The 22,739-nt window shown below is 48.0% G+C and overlaps 1 protein-coding gene across 1 annotated transcript; it reads right to left on the reverse strand.

Annotated features, from left to right (window-relative positions):
• Window positions 1-777: 777 nt before the first annotated feature.
• On the reverse strand, window positions 778-14,204 carry Rlbp1 (retinaldehyde binding protein 1). The gene is made up of 9 exons (XM_036195877.1): window positions 13,834-14,204; window positions 12,061-12,175; window positions 11,344-11,372; window positions 10,968-11,096; window positions 8,679-8,883; window positions 6,766-6,944; window positions 3,184-3,342; window positions 1,830-1,940; window positions 778-1,638 (listed from the first exon to the last, which is right to left on the reverse strand). Exons 3-9 carry the CDS (start codon window positions 11,353-11,355, stop codon window positions 1,480-1,482), a joined length of 954 nt encoding a protein of 317 aa, XP_036051770.1. The 5' UTR covers window positions 11,356-11,372; window positions 12,061-12,175; window positions 13,834-14,204; the 3' UTR covers window positions 778-1,479.
• Between the last annotated feature and the right edge of the window lie 8,535 nt (window positions 14,205-22,739).

The raw sequence follows: 22,739 nt of genomic DNA on the forward strand, positions 1-22,739 counted from the left end.
TCTTCATGCACATAATGAAACAGTGACCCCACAGGCAAGAGCTAGTGACTCTGGTGGTATGCAGGCAATCAACCAGGCCAGTCAGCTCTCACCTCAGGCCACCGCCACTGGCCAGACAACAGGAATGAATGTCTGATACTACTAGCTTAGAAAGCAGGAGCACATCTTGGAAGAGGGAGCAATCAACACTTAGGAGCCCCACACCCCAGGAGGCAATGCCAACCAAAGAGGAAATCAAGTGCCCAGCAAGCCAGAGGAGGCTCTGACAGGAAATCTCAGTTACAAAAAATGAGCGCTCAAAACTCACTGTGCACTTGTGGAAGCCAGCTCCATAGGAGGAAAACATTTGTATTTGTCAAAACACACAGACTTGGGAAACGTAAGCTGTGCCGACTTCTTTCATATCAATGCACCACAAACTAGAGTCTTTTTGGAAGAGGAAACCTCAAGTTGAGAAACTACCCCACCAGACTGGCCTGTGGGGCCCATTTTGATTGATGACGGATGTGGGAGGACCCAGCTCCCTGTGGGCGGTGCCACACTTGCCTGGTGGTCCTGGGTGCTATAAGAAAGCAGGCTGATCAAGTCAGGAGGAGCAAGCCAGTAAGCTGCACTCCTCTCGGCCTTTTGCTCCGGTTCCTGCCCTGCCTTCCCTGGATGATGGGCTACAAACTGTTAAGATGAAATAAATCCTTTCCTCCCCAAGGTGCTTTTTGGTCACTGTTTTATTCCAGCCATAGAACCCCTAAATAAGCCCTAAGTTCATCACGAAAGAGCTTGACACAAGACAAAGAATGACTTTATTTGTCTGTCAAGGACTAAGTGTTCAGAGAAGATATCAATTATGAATTTAAGTCAAACCCCTCCAACAAGGCAAAGAGAGCTTCAAGTGAAGGGGGACCCACCCGAGGACCACACCTTAAGACAGGTAGAGAGGAAAGGGCATGACCTCCACCCTGGAAGGATCCATAGCTCTTAGCGCCTAGGGCACTCAGCAGCAGGTCATCCCAAAAGCAAACGGCTCCCTCCCTACAGTTCTGGGTGGGAAACCCCTTAACTGCCTACAGCTGCTGTGTTTGTCAAATCATTAGCGCATCAAGCCCTCCTCCCCTCCTTCATTTTACAGAATGTGAGTGGGCTTTCAGCTCCACCTTGCAAACCCTAAGTATCGAAGTGATTACAAAGGAAATCACGGAGAAGCCTAATTAGTCTTTGAAATCCAACTTCTCGAAAGGTCACTGCCCTATAACTGCAGAGGCGGGTGGGCTATAACTACCTCACAAGTCTCCTGTTTAAAGGCATCCCCTCGCCTCGCTACCTTCTAGTCAGTTTGGGATGAGGTGCCACTCAAGCTCTCCTAAACCTAGGGAAGCCTGTGGAAAGCACAGTCACCTCAGGCATTCCTGTTCCCGGGCTAGGGTTCAGGAAAGCTGAGGGAGGGCTAGGATGCTAACACAGGTCACATGGCAGGGCATCTCCTCACAAGGCTGTGTTCTCAACTTCGACCCGGGGGCCAAAGAGCTGCTCCGCAACCACCTTGCCGTCGTACTTGGGCAGTGTACCCCCAAAGTCAGCGGGCAAGATGCTCTCATCAATCTCCCGGAAGAAGTCATCCAGGTCATCTCCGTGAACAAAGACCTGCAGGAAAGTGAGCAGAACAGCTGAGTGGGAGGAAGAGGCAGGAGGAAAGGACAGAGCCGCTGCACTCTGTCTTTGCCTGGAGATGTCTTTCTCGACAGTCCTTCATGTGGGGCTGTCGGGGTTGTCCACTCAACTTGGGACCAGTGTGCAGTGTCTGAGGAAAGCTGGTGAGGCAGCCATGAACTCACCCTCTGGAGCAACTTGTTCTTCAAGAAGGGTTTGACCACGTTATAGGTGGTGGTGAAGTACCATGGCTGGTGGATGAAGTGGATAGCTTTGAACCTGGCTGGGAATGAATCCTGTAGTGACAGAGAGAGATCCCCCCGACCCCATTGCGCTGGTGGTCTGAGAGGCTCCTACTTACCAACACACACACACACACATGCTCTCACACATACATGCACAGACAGACAGACACAGCCTCTCCCCATGGAGTGAGGACTGACTTGTCCAACATCAATCACATGTTGCCCTGGAGGCAGGCTGCCAGAGAACCTCTACTTCACTTTGGCTCCAAGGTGTAGGGAGGAAACCCTGCAAGTCACACAAACTAAAGCTGTCCCATGATGTAAACAGAAACAGAAATGAAACCCTAGATATGTTTGCTTGGTTATTTGGTGATTGTGTGTTTGGTGTGTGTGTGTGTTCTGTGTTTGTGTGTTGGTATTTGGTGTGTGAGTGTGTGTGTGTTCTGTGTTTGTGTGTTGGTATTTTAGTGTGTGTGTGTGTGTGTGTGTGTGTGTGTGTGTGTGTGTGTGTTGGTATTATTTGTTGGTTTTGTGAGACAGGATCTCATGTGTCCAAAGCCAACCTTATGACATAGTTGAATTATGACCTTGACCTTCCAATCTTCCCACCTCTTCCTTCTGAGCACTAGAAGTACAGACGTGGGCCACAGTGGCCAGTGCTGGGGACAGAGCAGTATCCCCAGCTGGGGAAATTGAGGTGTTTTCAAACCACTTGTCTACTGGGTGCATCACAAACCGTTACAGACCATAAGGATATCCTTGTCATGCCTCCTTATCCTTCAGCCATACCCATATCCACCCTCCTCTTTTCTAATACATGTAGGGCAAATATAAGGTAGTCCAAAGAAGAAAGTGGGGGCTATCTGTCTATGAAGGAATCAGAAGGGGGCTAGAAATATCCATTCCTCAGGATAAACTCACAAGCAAAAAGAGGCAGCAGGATATACATGGCCAGACAGCCTAAGGTTCCAGGATCACTCATATAGAGTCAAATCCAACCTCTGCCACTTTTTCTGTGTGCGACCTTGCAAAACTGTGCCTCAGTTTCCAGGTTTGTGAGATGAAGCCCGAGATATGGATGAGAACCTCTCAAGGAGTCAGTGGCATCATTACCATGTACTTAACACACTCAGTCAGCGTGCAAGTGTTTGTGGATGAGAGGACAGCCGTCACTGCTCTGTATGACACTAGACTGCCAACCCCTCAGGTCCTTTCCTGCACTGGGAAACTAGGAAACCAGGCCAAGCCTGCCCGCCTGTGAAAGGTTCCTATGGGACAGGTTCCAAGGTCTCACCTGGAGCATGTCCACCATCTTCTTGAGATCTGAGGGGCGGAGCCCCGCTGCCTGCTGCATGGTGAAACCCTTAAAGTTCTCGACAATACAGAAGCCATTGATTTGCGTTTCCTCGTTCTCCAGCAGTTTCTCCAAAATGAAACAGTATGCCTGCAAGATCTAGAAGTACAGAGGCTAGGTATGGGGCTCAATCATGAGGCCCCAGAGCTGATCTCCAGCATCAGAGAGCCTGAAGCACAGGGAGCAGGGTTTAAGGTCCAGCCCACAGAGGTGATTAAATCTTGAGTGGAGAGCCACCAGCACATGCCTCACTGCAGGAACTTGCCACAGATGCCCATCTAGGACCTCCCACTCACAGAATATATGCCAATAAAACAACATTGAATGTCACGTTCAGGATTAGAAGCCACAGAATTTGGAAACCACTAGAAACAGCCTGAGTGTCCAGTAAGAGGAATGAACTGAAGGGAAATTTAAGCCATGGAACATTGTGGAACTGTGAAAATGATGTAAAACATTAACAATATGGGGAACTCTTCATGACATTGAACAGAAGAATCTCTTGTTGATTTTATTATGCTTTGGTTTGTCTGTTGGTGCCAGAAATCAATGATAGAGTCTTGGATGGGCTAAGCAAGCAATCTACCACTGAGCTCTATCTCCAGCCCTTGGTTTTTTTTTTGTTGTTTTGTTTTTTTAAGAGGGTCTCACTTTGTAGCTCAGGCTAGCCTTGAAAACTGTTTAGTCCAAGCTAGCTTTCAACAGCAGTTCCTCCTACCACCAACTCCCGAGTGCTGGAATTGCGGTTCTGACCCCCATTCCCCGCCTGTTGTGATATCTGCCTTTCCTGGCTCTCCCTCCCTCCCTCCCTCCCTTCCTCCCTCCCTCCCTCCCTCCCTCTCCCTGTCTCCTTCCTTTCTTCCTTCCCCCTTCTCCTTTTCAGTACTGGGGATTGAACCCAGGGTATTGCAAATTACTTAACTATATCACGGCCCTCTTTTTACTTTACATTTTTAGGCAGTCTTACTAAGTTCCTTAGGCTGGCCTTGAACCCACTTGACAGCCCAGGCAGGCCTTAAGCTTGTAATCAGTCCTCTTTCTTCAGCCTCCCTAGTAGATGGGTTTACAGGCCTGTGCCACCAAGAATGACTGATGATCCCACAGTTATAAGAAAAGCGTATGTGTACGTGTGTGTATAAAATAAATCAGAAGGATATAGTGGTTAAAAAAAAAAAACAACACCTAGGTAGCAGAATTATAGATGATTTTGTTTGCAATTTTTTTGTATATTCTAAAAAGAATAGGTACTATTTACATAATAAGAAAAATGCATGTTTTTACATTTTTTTCTTAAAAAAAAATATACCTTCAGTTGGAGCTAGAGAGATAGCTTTGTGATTAAAAGACCTTGCTGTTCATACAGAGGACCTGAGTTGGATCTCAGTACCCACATTAAGTAGCTGGCTCTTAACTGCCTGGAACTGGAACTCCAGCTCCAGAGGATCTGATGCCCCTGGCTTTCCCAGGAACTAGCGTGCACACACACACACACACACACACACACACACACACACACACACACACTTAAAAGTAATATAAGAGCTGGGTGGCAGTGGCGCACACCTTTAATCTCAGCACTCTGGAGGATCTCTTGTCTCCAGAGCGAGATCCAGGACAGGCACCAAAACTACACAGAGAAACCCTGTCTCAAAAAACAAAAAAACAAAAACCAAGTCTCAAAAAACAAAAAAACAAGACCCAAAATAAATAAATAAATAAATAAAAATATAAATCTTTCAGGTTATGGTGGTGAATGCCTCTAATCCTAGCACTCTGAAGGCAAAGCCAATTAGATCTTTGTGAGTTCAAGGCCAACCTGTTCTACATAGTGAGTTCCAGGACAGCCAGGACTATGTAGAGAGGCCTTAATATATATATATATAAAGATTTATTTTACTTATTTTATTCGTTTGTTTGTTTATTTGTTTATTATGTGACAGGGTTTCTCTATGTAGCTGGAATTAAAGGTGCACATCTCCACTGCCTGGCTCATTTTTATTCTTATTCTCATTCCTTTATGATGAAGATATTGGTTCCACTGAAGCTGGAGTGAAGGAGACTGTGAGCTGCCTGACATGGGTGCTGAGAACAGGACTCAGGTCCTCTCTGCAAGAGCAGCAAGTGCTCTAAACTGCTGAGCCATCCCTCCAACCCTCCTCCCCCAAATAAGATGTCTATCTTTTTTTAAAGCTTTAATTCTTAAGCTAGTATCTTGCTTACCAAAAAGGCCTAGTAACATCCTTAATAAGAGCAGGCATAAGGTAGTGATGCTGGCTATTTCCATCACCACTGAACTAGAGCAAAGGGCTGGCCAGTGCAATCTAATTTCTTCTTAAAGTCTGGGGTCTAAAAAGCAGAAGACGTGGGGGCTCAGTGGCTAAGAGTGTTAGCAGCTCTTCCAGAGTTCAATTCCCAGCAACCACAGGGTGGCTCATAACCATTTGTAATGGGATTTGATGCCCTCTTCTGGCATGCAAGTCTATATGCAGATAGAGCACCAGATACATTGAATCAATGAATGGGTGGGTAGGTGGGTAGGGTGGGGGGGTGAGAGAGAGAGAGGGGGGGGGGAAACAAATAAATAAATAAATGGAGGTGAACATTTGAACATTTTGGGGCTGGAGAGATGGCTCAGCAGTTAAGAGCACTAGCTTCTGAACTTCCGGAGGTCCTGAGTTCAATTCTCAGCGACCACATGGTGGCTCACAACCATCTGTAATGAGATCTGGTGCCCTCTTCTGGCCTGCAGGCATACATGCAGGCAGAACACTATGTACATAATAAATAAATTAATTTTAAAAAGTAGAAAAGGTGAAGAAAACAGTCTCCTTTATTTACATATACTAGTATGCTTAGGAACACGGGTGAAGGCCGGGACTTAGCTCACTTGGTAGAGGGCTTGTCTAGTATGTGTGCAATCCTGGGTTTGGTCCCTAGCACTACATAAATCCAGGCATGTCGGCACATGCCTGTAACCCCTGCATGGCAAGACAGCAGAAGTTGGAAGGCTATCCTTAACTACATAGTGAGTTCAAGGCCAACCTGCGATGCCTGAGACTGTTTCAAAACAAAACAAACAAGAAAGGAAGAAAAATGAAAGAAAAAAAAGAATAAAGGAAAATCCTTTGTTTTTCCCTTTAATCAGACTTCCCAAGGGCTTAAACCTATGAACGTACGGAAAGCAGATGGTTAAGGAGGGCAGGACCTGTACCTTCCAGAACCTTCCAGCCCACAACCCTCCATCCCCATCTGTCTGTTGCTCTCAGCTTTCAGTGTTTGGCAAGGTTTCTGTCAGCTCACGGCCTACAGCTGTCGCCTCCACTGGGCATTGCTGGGCATACCCAGGCCAGTGGGCTCCACTTGGAGAGCTGCTGGGCTTCCCAGCTGTCCTGGAACATCCCAGGAATTCTCACTCTGTTTGGAAAATGCCCGGAGGCAGGTGACCGCCTGCCCCTCCACAGACCTCGCCTCCTGGGGAACCCAACACTAAAGACAAGGGCTAGGACAGAGAGCCCAGCTGACCTCATCAAAGGTGACTTCTTCACAGTGCCAGTTTTCAATGTTGAAGAGCATAACCACTCGGCCATACTTGTCCCGGCTGGAGAGGACACCAGGGTAACCCGCCTCGATAGTGCAGCGGACGGCCTCCATGGAGAGGCTATCAAAAAGTTCAGGGTACTGGAGCCGGAAGTTCACATAGCCTAGAAGAGGAAGAGTCAAGCAGCCATCTTGGGAGCCTTTCCAGCCATGCTCACCCACCTTCTCAGGTGGCACATGGTGGGAATCAGAGGCCTGGCAGCTGTCTGTCTGTAACAGGACATCCAACTGTCTGCATCTTGTGGTTCCTTTCCACAAGATTGACCTGTCTCTCCCAAGTTACTCGTGGTTCACAGTGTTCCCATTATGAGCTGTGCAGACATGACGTACAGTCCTACCTAAGAAGGGAATCATATGTGTTACATTCCTTCCCTTGAGGACAAGGCACAGACTGTCAGCTGGGCACAGGGTCAACTGAGTGGGTGGGTGGGCAGTGCTGAGGAAACTCAAGGCCCCAGCCAGACCCAGAGGCCCTTCCTAATTCTAGCAGCACCCGCTTCACCCACAAATGCCATTCTTACTTACCCTCAACAGGTCCCTGCCTTCATGTGGCCATCTGTATCCCCAAGCTGGGGCTCAGAGGATGGGTTTAGGGGGGCAATTGCCAAGAAACTGCCAACAACTTCTCTGTTGTTCTAGAACACTCCAGTCTTATCCTACCTCACATTTGCCTTGTTACTCCCTCTGCCCCGTTACTCAGATGTCTGACTTCCTTGGGTTTATTTTCAGGTGTCCCTTTGGGTGGGAGCATTTCTAGACACTTCACATACAGCTTCAGTCTTCTGTCCTTTACCCCTGTCTCTCAAACTCTACCTATGTGTTCTCTCTGTCAGGTTTATCATTTCCACCAATTGAACGTAAGTTCCACAACAGTAGGGGATGCTTGTGCTCCTTGACCTGAAACGGTAGTGGGCCCTGGCACTGACTTGACATTTGGGGACAGAGGAGAAAAGTAAAAAGGGAAAGCCACTAGGCCACAGACCACCTGCTTCAACCCTCTATAGACACCAAAGATGATTTCTTCAGGCAATGTTTTCTCCACCCAGCAGGGCCATGGCAGTTCTGTCCCAACTCCCCATTCCCAAGGCAAGCACCATCTTTGGTTCCACTGGGGTTGAGGTTTAGTGTCAGGGAAGTGCATGGAAGAGGCAGAGCTCACCATCTGGAACATTCCAGAGCCAAAGGTGGGGCTACAAAGGAAACACCTTCCTTTGTTGTCTAAATGTGGTACCTGAATTCTACTCACGGAATCTGGTCTTGACCATCTAATTTTGCCCATCCATCCATCCATCCATCCATCCATCCATCAACTAACAGAGCCCAAGTGATCCTGAGGACTGCTCAATTCACACATGCATGGGTGCGTACATAACACACACACACACACACACACACACACACACACACACACACACACAAAGGATATGGAAACAACTGTGGGAGCCCGTTTTCAGGTTCCTCGTGGCTTTACCCAGCATGTTCGCATAGAGGATGATTAGGACCACGGGCCTGAGTGCAGGTGTCTGAAATGGTTTGCACTTGGCTGTGCTGGTGGTGTCTCTATAAATACCCTGGGGCCCTCTTGAGGTTATCCTTTATTTTTTAACTGTTTATCTCCGCACTATAAATCCTTCTATCTAATATATAAACCCTTCTATCTAATATTTCCTGCTGTTCGCACTCAAGAAAACTGGGGAACTGTGGGGTTGGTGGGTAAATGCCCTGCAGACAGTGGCTACCTCATGGCATAAGGGAGTTTTCTTAGTGTGGAAAGGGTTGACACCCTCCTCAAAACTTCCTCCCGCCTTGCGTGGCCAGTTCTCCAATGCAGGCCTTACCTTTGAGCAGCTCATAAGCGCGGCCTACGTCGAACTTGCGAGCACGGATGAACCGCAGGAGGAAGGCACTGTCCCTTGCCTGTACCCTCTCGGCCACTGCCAAGGCCAGCTCCTCCCCGGATGCTGCCTGTGCCTGCACCAGCTCCTTTAGCTCCCTCACCGCCTCCTCCCTGGTCTCCTCCTTCTCATTCAGCTCATCCTTGGCCTGGAACAGGGGAGGCAGAAGTTACTGATAGGTGCTGGTGAGGAACAGGGCATGTGTGAAAAGGCTCAAACCTAAGTTGGCCTGCTGGGAGTGCCCAGGGTACTGCAGTTTGGGCCTTACTCCTTGGCAGCTCTGCCCTCAAGGGTCACGGAGTGGCATCCTGCTCTCCCATAGGCATTTGGAGAGAGTCAAAGGGCTCAGCCTGGATTTGTTTGCAAGACATTGACAACAACAAGTGTTTCTAACAAATGCCTGTGTGTTCTGTGCTCTTACCCAACACCCTGCTCAGTCATCTAAATACGTTGTGGTGTTGTTGTTTTTTTTAATGTATTGAATTCATTCATTCTATATGTGAGAGTTTTGCCTGCATGTATGTCTGTGCACCATATGTGTGCTTGGTGCCTGAGAAGGTCAGAAGAGGGCATCAGGTCCCCTGGACCTGGAGTTATGAATAGTTGTGAACCACCACTGGGTGCTAAGCATCCAATCAGGGTTTTCTGCAAAAGCAAAAATGCTCTTAATCACTGAGCCATCTTTCCATCCCTAAATTGTGCTTTTAATTTTTGCCACAACTCACTTAGGGGTTTGTTTTTTAATTATTATTTTGTTTAGGGTTTTTTAATTACCTTTCGCATTTATTTTTGCATGTATATTTAGGGGGCACACATGTGTGTGTCATGATGTTCATGTAGAAGTCAGAGGACAACTCGCAGGAGCTGGGTCTCTCCTTTCACTATGTGGGTGCTTGGGATCAAACTCATTGGTCAGGTTTGATGGCAAATGCCTTTTAGCCAATGAGCCACCTCACCTAGCCCTTATTTTTGTTTTGGGTTTGTTTGTTTGTTTGTTATTGTTTTTGTTTTGGGTTTTTGTTTTTCAAGACAGGGTTTCTCTGTGTAACAGCCCTGTCTGTCCTAGAACTTGCCTTGTAGACCAGGCTGGCCTCGAACTCACAGAGATCCACCTGCCTCTGCCTCCCGAGTGCTGGGATCAAAGGTGTGCACCACCACACCCAGCCGTAGGTTTGTTGTTTGTTTTTTTGTTTTGTTTTGTTTTTTGAGACCATGTTTCTAGTCCAGGCTGACCTCAAATTTGATATATAAGTTGACCTTGAACTTCTGATACTACCTGTACCTCCCAAGTGCTGGGTTTACAGGCATGTGCTACCATGCCCAGTTTTATGTGATCCTGGAAGTGGAATACAGAATCTCCTGCACTTTAGACAACTCTGTCAACTGAGCCACACCCCCAATCTTATTTTTGTTTCCTTTGAGACAGGATCTCTATATGCAACCCAGGCTGGCTTTAAAATTATAATTCACCAACCCCTGTCTCCCGAGGGCTGGGATCACAGAACCACCATACACGGCAAAGTTAGTGTTCTTACGCCCATCTCCCAGAAGAGCAAGCTGAGGCGACTAGAGGTGACATGTTCTTGCCCTCGTTCCTTCGGGGAGAAGGAGGACTCCCTCCCTTCACTCAGTGACCTCCCAGACTTGACCCATCAGAGAGCAGCCTGCCTCAGCCCCTGAGCTGCACAGCCCTTCCTTTTGACACAGAAACAAGAGCCTGGAGCAGAGCTCAGCCACTTCTCACCTTCGCCCCGGCAAACCACTAGCTAGTCCATCTGCCATATTCATATTTCATAGGCACAGAGAGGCCAGGTGCAGGAAGGGAAAGCTGTTTGCTCAAGGCCACGGAGCAAGTTGAACGTGTCTGGTCCTAGACCTTGAGCCTCCTGCCTTTCCACTGGGCACAGCCATTTTACCCTGGCTCACCAGGGCCACTTTCCTGAAGCAGTGTTCCTTACATCGGAGCTGAGGTTGGCCCCTGGCCCCTAGGCTCCAGGCTGGAGTCCTGGATTAAGGTGGTCTGAGTACTGATTAACCCAGCTGTTGTAATAGCTCAGACCTTTAGAATAGTCTCTAGAACAGGCCAGTCTCAGGTCCGGGATGACCTAGAGAGTGGGGAATGGGCCTTTTCTAAAGGAGACAGGATTCCATCTTGTCCACCCCACCCCTACTGTGCTCCTTACCAGGTTGTCCCAGCCAGCACCTCCACTCCCTCCCACCCCAGCACCTCACCTTCTGCAAAGTGTGGCGGGGCAGCTGGCTGCATGGGCCAAAGACAGGACCATGGTCCTTGGTTGTGAGCTGCGCCAGCTGTGCCCGGAGCTCCTGCTCCTCTTCAGGGACCATTCGGAATGTGCCCACCTGGGCAGAAAGGAGTCATGTAGAAGGCAGGACAGCTCTGGTCACCACCCATTCCCCCTTCCCCCCCCCAGGCCCCGCCTCCATTCCCAGCAGACAGACCACTGGCATCTGGGTCTGCTGAGATCTTGCATAGTACCTTTGACCAAGATCTTTGCTAAGCCTCCTCCCTTTGATGGATCAGGACCCCAGAGAGATTGCCAAGGAGTAGGGAGGAAGGGACCAGGAAAGAAGAGCCCAGGCTACTCACCCCCTCTGACATATTGCCTGTCGATGACTCTGAGGAAAAAGAAAGAGCATGTTTGCTCTGCCCTGGCCTCTCCAGGTGGCCTGTCCCCAGCAGCCAAGGAAGCCAGGACTGCAGTGATGTTGGAGAAAGCACCGTACTGTTTGTCCTAGAACCTCAAACACCCGTGTCTCTCCCAACAGCTGGGTGACTGGCAGAAATCCAGATGCATGGGTCCTGGCCCCTATGATGCTGACTAGGGGCTAAAATTAAAGCCCCCTTTCCCCACCCAGCTCTGAAGGGGAACGTTCCTGGCCTACACTTTGGGAACACTGCATTTGGAAGGAGCACACCACTAATACCCCACTCTTCAGCTGTGGCTGGCCAGAACTGGGCCCCACTCTCGGCTACAGGGCCAGGTCACTACAGTGTAAGGCAATCTCTCTCCCTTTCTGCAGCCTTCCTTGCCCAGTACAAATGGGCACCCCAGGAACCCCTCAGCCCAGTGGATGGCTCTATCCCAGTGCATTCATTCCTAGGAGCAATGGTGAGCCTTAGACCGTTAGTCCTGAGTGTGTACTCAGAGCTATGTGACACACTAAGAACTTCCAAGTTCATTATCTCTGAGACAGGCATGGTAGCGCCATTCATGCTTTATCTAAGGGAAAACAGGACCGGAGGGAGTAAGTAACTTGTCCGGAGGTAACATAACCCAAGGAAGCCGGGGATTAGGAGATATACCTAAGCTCTGACTCCTGTAAGCAGCAAGGAGCAGCTTGGGGCAGCTGGATGTGGGACCTGGGTTCCAATCCTGTCCCTCTCACACTTGCAGGTTGTGTGATTTCTTGACGGTCCCCTGTTGGGATGGGAGGGTTATGAGATGCAATTAAACACTGTACACACACAGGCAGCCCTGGGCTACCAGAGCAGGTTTCGGTCATGGCTCACATGCTCCCAGGTTCTCCCCTCCCAGGCCTACATGTCCCCAGTGACTGTGAGGATCTCGAATCACTCTGTTTCTACCTGCCACCAGGTTCCATCGCTCAGCTCAGTCCCTCAGAGTTGGTGAGTAGCTGGGACTTGAACCTGTGTCTACCTGACACTGTGTCTGATGCTTCCAGCCATGTCGTCTCTGTGCAAACTCCCCGGGGGAGCTGGTGACAGAAACCTTGTAGGTTGGAGAGATCTGGATTTGAGTCTGGCTTTTACCACCTGTGTGACCATAGGCAAGTTTTTATTTTGTCGGAGATCGAGAGCAAATTGAAGACAATAGTAGCCACCAGAGGTGATTGTCACAAAGTCCACGGGGGTTTCTATGACACAGCCTAGAGTAGAACCTTGCTCTGCAACAGAGCTCCTCTCCCTTTCTTAGCATCACACTGAAACTTGAGGGTCCCAGACCTGAGGGTCTCCCACATTTTGAATCTGTCCCTGCCACAGCCCTGTAAGGACAGGGAGTTCTGGGGGCTGGAATCTGCCCATCAGAACCAAGTACAAGACAACTTTTTGGAAAGCAGACAGACATCCAAATATGTGAGCATAAGGACCAAGAGCTGAATAGAGTGGCACACACCTCTGATCCCAGCACTTGGGAGAGAGAGGCAAAGAGAGAGAAGCTAAGGTTATTCTTTGCTATATAGTGAGTTCAAAGCCAGCCTGCATTACATGAGACTCTATTGCAAAAAACTAAAAGCGAGCCAGGCGGCAGTGGTGCACACCTTTAACCCCAGCACTCGGAGGTAGAGCCAGGCGGATCTTTGTGAGTTCAAGGCCCGCCTAGTCTACAGAGTGAGATCCAGGACAGGAACCAAGACTACACAGAGAAACCCTGTCTCTAAAACAAACAAACAAACAAACAAAACCTAAAAGCAAAATCTGGGCATGGTGGTATGTGTCTTTAATCCCAGTACTTGGATCTCTGAGTCTGAAGCTAGCCTGATCTACATAGAGAGTTCCAGGCCAGCCAGGGCTACACAGGGAAACCCTGTCTCAAACAAACAAACAAACAAACAAAACAAAGCAAAGCAAGACGTCTGAAGAACTCAAGATTAGTGGATCCCCCCAGTCAGAGAAGCAGATCACCAGCACAAGACCCAGACCTTAGAGACATAAGGTTAAAGTCGGCACAGAGAAGCAGTTATCTCTTTTTTTTTTAAAGCGCTTATCTATGCTCTGTAGGCATGTATGTATTGAAAACATGCTCCCCCCCAGCTCCACATCGATGTTCTCTGCCATTTAGAATTGACAAATAAAATACAATTAATTACAAATACAGGACATAAGAAGTATTCGATCATCTGCAGTCCTAATTGAATTAGGCACTCCACATTTTTATATGTGTTGAGTCTGCCTGTAGATTGGTCCGGCTCACACTGCTTTACCAGCAATCAGAGCAATCAGAGTGGTGAACCCCACCCCACTTCTCACTACACACACACACACACACACACACACACACACACACACACACACACACTGTCTATGCTCCCTGGCCAGGCCTTGTTACTAACTTACCTGACCTCTCTTCCTTGGGGCTAGGGTGCCTGCCGGAATTGTTCTGGTGCTCTGGAGGCTGCCTCCTTTGGAGGTGTGGTCAGGTCAGCAAGCTTGGATTAGTGTGTCACAAGGAACTTCTCAGCCCCACTGTTTCCCATTAAATCAGGCTCACAGGAGGCCCAGAGTGAAACAAGCAAAGCGTCCTGAGGGAGAGGGGAGATACCCAGCTTGCAGGCAACCATCAAAGCCCTGCTTTGTGAGCTTCTGCTTGAAGCTCTGTTCAGCCGTGTGGAAGCCGCTTCTCCGGGATCTGAGCCAGCCCCATCCCATTCCCCTGCCCTCTCTCTTCTCAAACTGGGAGGCAGGGGAGCCTGGGAGAGCACTCCCTCCCCACAAAGGGGAGGACATATAGAGAAAGAAGAGAAACCAGCCCTATGGTCCACTTCCCGCATGCTGAGGGGAGCTGAGCAGGGGAGGGCCTGCTGTGTATCCTAAGCTGGCCAAACTACACCTCCCACTCTTTGTATGTGTCCGTGGGTTCCTGAGGATTGAACCTGGTCCTGAAACATGTAAGAACTCTATTTCTAAGCCACACCCTCAGCCCCCGCCTCCTTGTGTTTTATGCAGCCCAGGTAGGTTTTGAACTTCTGATCCTCCAGCCTCTCAAAGTGGAGGAAGATGAGTGTGTGCTGCCCCAGCAGGTCCCCCTTGCCCACTCTGCAATCCTTGCTCCATCGCCTTTCTTGAGGTTACTTCTCCACGCTGTGATTCTGCCTCGGCTGAGTAGTGGGATGACTAGAGAGCCAGGCTGGGGCTGTGGGGAAGATCAAAGAGGCCGGCCACACAGCACCCCCTTCAGGTGCCTGATCCCTGGGAAGTGTTCCGGAGAGGTGGCAGTTGTGCCCAGTTCAGAATCAGTGGGCACCTGGGTGAAGGGAACACATCCGACCTCCAGGGTAGCCAGGAACTCTTGAGCAGCCCTCAGCAGGGGACACCCAGCCCCTGCCTTAACATTGCACCAGGGTCTGAGGGATGCAAGTCCTTTAGATCATTCTCTGCAGGGGATTCCAAAGTCAGGGAGCTCCCTACTTCCCCCACTGGGAAGCTCTCTTTAATTAAGCTCACCTGAGTCTGAGCCCAAGCAGCCCACCTTTGGTCCTCTCTCCTAGAGGTGCTCAGGGCAGGGTTGAGCACCTGGCCCCCGTCATTCTCTGGAATCTAGTCACAGAAGGGTTTTTGATCTCACCACAGTTTGGGGCTTACACAAGAAGACACAGAAAGAAGACAAAGCTACCCACAAGCTAAGGAGGTGACATCACAGGATATCACCTTTAGCTTCCAGGATTCTAGAGAATGAATTTCTGTTGGATGAGTCACCTAGGCTGTGGCATTTTGTTATCCCCCAGGAACTTCACTGGATGTGAGGGTCACTGGGCATGATAAGAATAAGGAGCCAGGCGGTTCCCTAAACTGCTAAGAGGCTCTGTCAGGACTGAATAAAGGGCATCACAAAACATCCCTGCGTAGCAAGAGCACTGTGAAGTCCATAACATGGCCTAGTAGAAGAAGGCTGTCTAGAGCATCAGTTCTCAACGTATGGGTCATGATCCCTTTGGGGGTGTGTGTGTCACACATCAGATATTTACATTACAATTCCTAACAGTAGCAAACTTGCCGTTATAAAGTTGCAAATAAATAATTTTATGGTTGGGGTCACCACAGTATGAAACTGGATTAAAGGGTCGCAGCATTAGGAAGGCTGAGAACCACTGGCCTGCAACCTCTCAGGACACGAAGCCCGTCTGAGGAGGAAGAGCCGCAGCACAGATTTCTGCTCACAGCCCTTCTCCTGCCCCCTCCTGCACTCCTCCCATCCCAAGAGTCCTATTTACCTCCAGCTCCTCTGGCTAGAACAATGGTGGCCCTGTCCTCATTGGCCCACAAACCTATGCTGGCTGTACCCTTGGGCTCCCTGGCCTGCCTGGCCCCAGCTGACTGAAGACAGGGAGGGAAGGGGGCTTGCATTTATAGGGTCAGTGTATCAGTGTGGAAGTCTTTCAATACGGTTCTGTCAGGAGCAGAAACAGATGGACATGCTTGTGTCTAAATTTATTGAGTAAAAATAAAATCACAGCTTTGCTGGCTGCAATTTCCCAGGCAATTTCAATTTTGCTTGAAAAGGTGGCCATAGACAATCATCGGAATTTTATTCCAATCTTAATTACCAATATTAACTCTTAGATCTCACACACACACATAAGTGTGTGTATATGTGTGTGTGTGTGTGTGTGTGTGTGTGTGTGTGTGTGTGTGTAACAGAATGGCCATGAAAGTGTTAAAGAGGCTGCAATATTCAGAAAGGTGTTCAATAAGTCTTAGGAACCCAAGGGCAGAATTGTTCTGATGCACGGTCGTCAGACCCAAGTTTAGGAAGGTATTTAAGGGTCAGTTTGAAGTGAGATCTCATGGGCAGGAGACAGGGAGCTGGACCTGAGGGGCAAGGTCAGGAGATAGTCACTGGGGCAGTTTTAATGGGTAAGGATTGTAATGAGTGGTTGAGTGACATCTTGGCCACATGTTGACCTTGGGGTGCTCTTCTTTTATAGTCCCAGATGAGGGGGTTCCATCTGGTGTGGTGATACACTCACATGGCTGGAGTGTCTGGTATGATTTGCTCTATTTTTCAGGTGTCATTATTGATTGGCACTAATAAATGATCAGTTTGTGTTTCTGGTGCGCCAACAGATGGAGGCGGTCTTTCAACCAGCATTTGCTGAGTGGCTACTGTGTTTGACACTGGGAATCCAGAGAGAATGAAACACTATCCCTGAAGCTTAATAGATTAAGATCATACACAAAATAATTGTACAATAATACGGTACTGGCTTTAGATGCCTCCACCACAAAAGGAACAGCACGTGATGTGACAAGACACGCTCCAAAATGAGTAATATGATAGTATCCTCAAGTGTTCCAGAACACACACAACTACAAAAACTCCACACACACAAAAAAAATGAGTGTGTGGCTGGGAGGATCTTTGGATTACTAGGTTTGAAATATGTTATAAACAATGCTTTCTTCTAAGAAACTACCAATGAACGTAAACAATGTAAAGGTTCTGAAAAGTCCCGAAGTAAAGAAATCCTTTTCAAAACCCTTTACGGTCCTTAAAGTGCTTTCCACCCAAGCACGAGGACCTGGAGTTATCCCCAGAGCACATGTAAAAAGCGACTGTGAGGACTTGCAATCCCAGTAATGGAGAGGAAGAGAGAGGAGGAGGGCTGGGGCTCCCAGTGGACCAGCCTAGCTTTATTGGCAAGCTCTAGGTCCTGATGCGAGACTGCCTCCAAACAATATGGAGAGCTATGCTGAGGAGCAACAGCTGAGGTTGACCTTTGGTCTCCACATGCACATACATGTGAATATGCACGAATAGGCTGTAGGGAACAGAGGTCCACAAGGGCCAGTTTATGTTTAGACAACATGGTGAGGATATAGATAGCCTGCATGGACCAAGATGTAACAGAGACTTTTAGCACAACTGACTTCATGGTGGACCTGCCATTCAGGCTGTAAAACTCAGCACTATTATCACTTGCCAAAAATGAGGGGGGGAAAAAAGACCCAATCCATCAAAGTCCACAGCTCTGGGAAAGTCTCTAAATGTTCTAACCTGGCCTTTTGGCTTCTGTAGTTCCATGTCTGGCTAACTGTTCTTGTTACCTGAAGTGTGTCAACCCAGAACATTGTTTTTGTGCTTAAAAGCTAACTCTGAGAAAGGCTTGGGGCTACACTGGGATCCTGAACACACAGTGTAGTCACTAATAAAAACTTTCTATTGGCTTAAACCCATGTTTGAGCAGTCTTCTCTGGTGAATACCCCACAACAAAGATGGCTAACATTGCATATGGTGATGGTGGGGTTCTGAGTCAGCACAAAATAGCTGATCCCAGATGTCTTAGGGGTGCGTGTGCCTGCATGCCACATGACACCTGGAGAGACAAAGGACAAATTGCCCCAGTCAGTTCTCTCTCTCCTTCTACATGCTACAACATGGGTGAACCTTGACATGATATTCCTGAATTTTCATTCTGCTCTTCTCTATTAATTTATCAAAACTGCTTTGGCCAAGAACGCGACAGCTTTCATGTTCTAAATCTGGCTTCTTTGCCCACTGAGCCATTTTGCCAGCCCAATAATTTTATTTCTTTTTTAACAGTAAAATTTTGCTTAATTTTATGTGTATGTAAGGGGGAGGTATGTGCATGGATGAACACAAGTACCCGAGGAGTCCAGAGGGTGTAGGATGCGCTGGAGCTGGAGTTACAGGCAGTTATTAGCAGTCTGAAACAGTGTGGGGAACCGAACTTAGATGCTCTACAGGAACAGCAAGTGCTCTTAACAGTTAAACCATCCCTCCAGCTCCCACTTTTAATGTACAGAATGCTGGGTGCCAGGCCTGAGCCAGGAAGACTGTTGTGGTGGTTTGAAAGAAAATGGTCCCCAAAGGGAGTGGCACTATTAGGAGGTGTGGCTTTGTTGGAGTAGGTGTGGCCTTGTTGGAGGAAATGTGTCACTGTGGGAGTGGGCTTTCAGGTCTCCTATGCTCAAGCTACTCCAAGTGAGTCAGATCCCTTCCTATTGCCTGTAAAATGTAGGACTCTCAGCTACTTCTCCAGCACCATGTCTGCCAGCACACAGCCATGTCCCACCATGATGATAATGGACTGGACCTCTGAAACTGTAAGCCACCACCATTAAATGTTTTCCTTTATAAGAGTTGCTGTGGTCATGGTGTCTCTTCACAGCAACAGAAACCCTAAGACAGCTCCTTTATGACAACCTGCTCTTACTAGCCCGAATCTAGCACAAAACATACAGAGAGGAACCCTAGAAACCCTAGTGGTGTGCGGGTGTGCCCAGCCCCAAAGAGAGGTCCACAGAGGATTAAACTTACCCACTTCAAGTTTACAGTGTAACTGACGTTACAGGTTTGTAGATATGGAGCTAGGATGAAGTCATCCCTCAGATGAGCCTCATTAGAAGAATTACAGCATCAAGGCATGAAGTGGGAAAGCAAACCTTCAGGTCTAAGGAGAGCATCATTAGGAGAAACAGCCAAGATGTAGGTCCTGAAAGGACCTTCAAATCCTTTCATATTCCAGAATGTTAGAAGAGTTATAGCATTACCACCACAGGCAGCTGAAGAGAGAGACAGAGAGAGAGAGACAGAGAGACAGAGAGAGGAGAGAGAGAGTTCAATTCCAGAAACAGAGGGAATTTCTACTACCTCTTAGAGGTTTTCAGAGGGGTAAGGTAAGTTCCACATCACCTGACATAGCTTACACGCCATGAATCAAGCACTTGACAAGAGTGACAGACAAGGTTATCTAGGGTCTGGGCACCAGGGTGCAGCTGCAGAGGGAGGAGAGAAATCAACTCTTGCTGAGAGCTGCAAGGTCAGCATGTGCTGCTTATCAACTCCCCAGGGAGAGCCACAGCAGGCCAGGTCCTGATTTCCTGGACAGAGAGCTGCTAGAGGATCCTGTGATCTGACACCCACCAGATTTAAAACATGGAAGCTGCCATCTTCTTGGCCACAGCGGGTTTGTGAGTTAATGGAGAAGAGCAGAAGAATGGAGACTCAGGAACATCATGTCCTCAAGGTTCACCCATGTTGTAGCACGTGTCAGAATTTTCTTCCTTTATAAGACTGGATAATAGTCCCTTATGAGGATAAACTATATTTTAGTCATCTACTCACTGGGTGGCAGACTTTTGGTTGGTGTCTACTCTTGGTATTGTGAAAACCCTGGTCTGAAAATGATCTGAGTATGGGTATGTTGATATGTCTCATAACTGTCTTTTTTTTTTTTTTAAAGATGGGATATATAGGATCTTACATAGCACAGCATTTGTGACAGAGGTGACTTTGAACTTGTGATCCTCCTGTCTCCACCTCCAGAGTGCTGGGATTACAAGTGTTGACATCACACCCAGTGCTTCCCACCAAGAAAACAATGGGCTAAACTTCTGAACTGTAAGCCAGCCCCAATTAAATGTGTTCCTTATAAGAGTGCCTGTGGTCATGGTATCTCTGCACAGCAATAGCAACTCTAACTAAGACAGTTGGTACCAGGGACTGGGATATTACTGTGATAGCCCTGACCATATTTCTCTTTGGAGGAATGTGGACTTTGGGACTTTGGGTTAGGAAAGCAGTAGAATGCTTTAAGTGCTGCTTAATGGGCCATATTGGTAGGAACATGGAAGGCAGTGGTACTGAGGGTGATTTGAACTGTGGGGGCCTGGATCAAGAGATTTCAGAGGATAAGGATTATAGCATGTGAGCTAGAGACAGTTTTCATGATATTTTGGTGAAGAATGTGGCTGCTTTTTGCCCTTGTCTGAAAAGTCTGCTGAGGCTAAAGTGAAGAGCTTTTGATTAATTCCATTGGCAGAGGAAATCTCAAAAGAGTCTGGCATGGACTCTGTTGTGTGGTTATTAATGTTTGTTCTTATGCAGAGTTATAATGAAAAGGAGCAAGATGAGCAAGGAAAAATACAGAATGTACAGTTTAAGGAGAAAAGGGGCACCTGGAAATGGAATGGGGCTAAGTCAAAGAGATAAACAGATTAAAGAAAAGCCTGATGGTAAATGGAAAAAAGGGAGTGGTGACCTCAGGGCAAGATCCCACCCAGTTAAGCTTCCAATTTGTGAAAAGGAATTAAAGAAAAGTTTAGAGCCGGTGTGGCGATGCATGCCTTTAATCCCAGCACTACTGAGGCAGAAGCAGTCAACCTCTGGAGTTTGAGGCCAGCCTGGTCTACAGAGCAAGTTTCAGGACAGCCAAGCTTTGGCACTGAAGGAAACCATTGGAATTAGAAAGCTGGTGAAGATGTAATTGAACAAGGGGGCTGTCTTCTAGTCTCAGCAAGCAGCAGGACTTGGCAGCTTCAGCTATGTGGTGCTGTGAAATAACCCTCTTGTACACTGTAAAGATTTGTCACTTAAATTGGTTTAATAAAACACTGATTGGCCAGTAGCCAGGCAGGATGTATAGGCAGGGGGACCAAAATAAGAATGTGGGGAAGAGAAAGGGCAGAGTCAGGAGTCACCAGCCAGATGCAGAGGAAGCAAGATGAGAATGTTGTACTGAGAAAAGGCACCAAGCCACGTGGCTAAACATAGATAAGAATTATAAGTTAATTTAAGTGTAAGAGCTAGTAATAAGCCTGAGCTACCGGCTGAGTATTTATAAATAATATAAACCTCCATGTGGTAATTTGGAAAGTGGCTGCTGGGTATTTGGGAGTTGCAGGCAGGACAGAAACTTCCACTTACAATGTGGTTCTGGTTTTAGAGTCAAGGACAGAAGAAAGGGGCTAAATTTGCCTCCTGGACTAAGAAAAGCTGCTGAGGTCAGGCATGTGTCAGGGGTGTCTCTGTATGGATGTCTAGAAAGACCATTGTGTGAAGTTGTGAAAGTGAAACATAGACTGCCTTGGAGACCCCAAGATCTTGGAGATGCCAGAGCCAGGGAATATCTGCTGAGGAAAACTGCTAACAGGAAGTGGAATCAGCCCAAGAGAAAGAAATGTGTTGGAGTCAACAAAGCTGAACATAATTGGAGATCTGAAGAGAGTTTTCACATCAGACATGGAGCTGCAGAATCTGGAGTTTTCCCAGCTGGTTCTTGGTCTAGCTTTTGTCCAGTATTTTCTCGATATACCCCCTTTCCTCCTGGAATGGTAATATATATCCTGTGCCATTATATGTTGGAAAAAGTATGTGATCTACTTTTACATTTGATTTTACAAGGGATTACAGTTATGAGATGGCACAAATCTCAAAAGAGCTTTGAACTTTTGACTTTTAAATAAGTTTGAGACTGTTCTGGACTATGGGAACTTCTGAAGCTGGACTGAATGCATTATGTTATGGCTACAAGCCTATGGGGATCAGGGAGTGGAATGTGGTGGTTTGAATAGGAATGGTCCCCATAGACTCATGTGTTTGAATACTTGGTCCATAGAGAGTGGCACTATTAGGAGGTGTAGCCTTGTTGGAGTGGGTGTGACTTTGTTGGAGGAAATGTGTCACTGTGGGAGTGGGCTTTGAGGTCTCAGAAGCTCCAGCCAGCTCCTGCTGCCTGAAGATCCAGATGTAGAACTCTCAGCTCCTTCTCCAGCACCATGTCTGCCTGCACACTACCATGTACCACCATGATGACAATCAACTAAATCTCTGAATTGTAAGTCAGCCCCAATTAAGTGCTTTCTTTTATAAGAGTTGTTATGGTCCAGCTAAGCACTGGGCCAGGAGGCTCCTGGAGTCCAGCTGAAGAGAGGGAGGAGGGATTGTATGAGCAAGGGGGGTCAAGACCATGATGGGGAAGCCCATGGGGACAGCTGACCAGAGATAGGCCCTCTGAATGTGGGTGACAGTGGTGTAGCTGGATCTATTCATGGGGCCCCTGGCATTTGGACCAGGGTTTGTCCCTGGAGCATGAACTGGCTTTTGGGGGCCCATTCCTTATGGTGGGATGCCCTGCTCTGCCTTGTGTGTTTGGGGGGGGGCTTGGTCCTGCCTCTGCTTGGTATGCCAGGTTTTATTGTTCCCGGGGAAGGCCTTGCCCTCTCTGGGGAGTGGATGGGGAGTGAGGTGGTGGGGGTAAAAGGGGGGGGGGGGGTGGGAACTGTGGTTGGTGTGGAGAGTGAAGGAAGAAAAAAAAGAGTTGCTGTGGTCATGGTAACTCTTTATAGCAAGAGAAACCCTAAGTCAGCGGTGATGGGGATGGAACCTGGGTTTTCAGGCCTGCTGGGCAAGAACTCTACCAATGGAGCCACACCCGCCTCCCCATTGCATTTCTTTTACATTTGAGATTGCTGCAAGTCAACACTATTAAGTGCTTCTAAG

The sequence above is a fragment of the Onychomys torridus genome, chromosome 1 (assembly GCF_903995425.1).
Source record: "Onychomys torridus chromosome 1, mOncTor1.1, whole genome shotgun sequence".
Taxonomy (NCBI): Eukaryota; Metazoa; Chordata; class Mammalia; order Rodentia; family Cricetidae; genus Onychomys; species Onychomys torridus.

Excerpts from the sequence above, each read along its gene's own strand:
- Rlbp1 (XM_036195877.1), bottom strand. Across the intron at positions 6,945-8,678 it reads CGCTTATGAGCTGCTCAAAG|GCTATGTGAACTTCCGGCTC; the intron begins GTAAGGCCTGCA and ends TTCCTCTTCTAG. Across the intron at positions 1,941-3,183 it reads AGATGGTGGACATGCTCCAG|GATTCATTCCCAGCCAGGTT; the intron begins GTGAGACCTTGG and ends CTGTCACTACAG.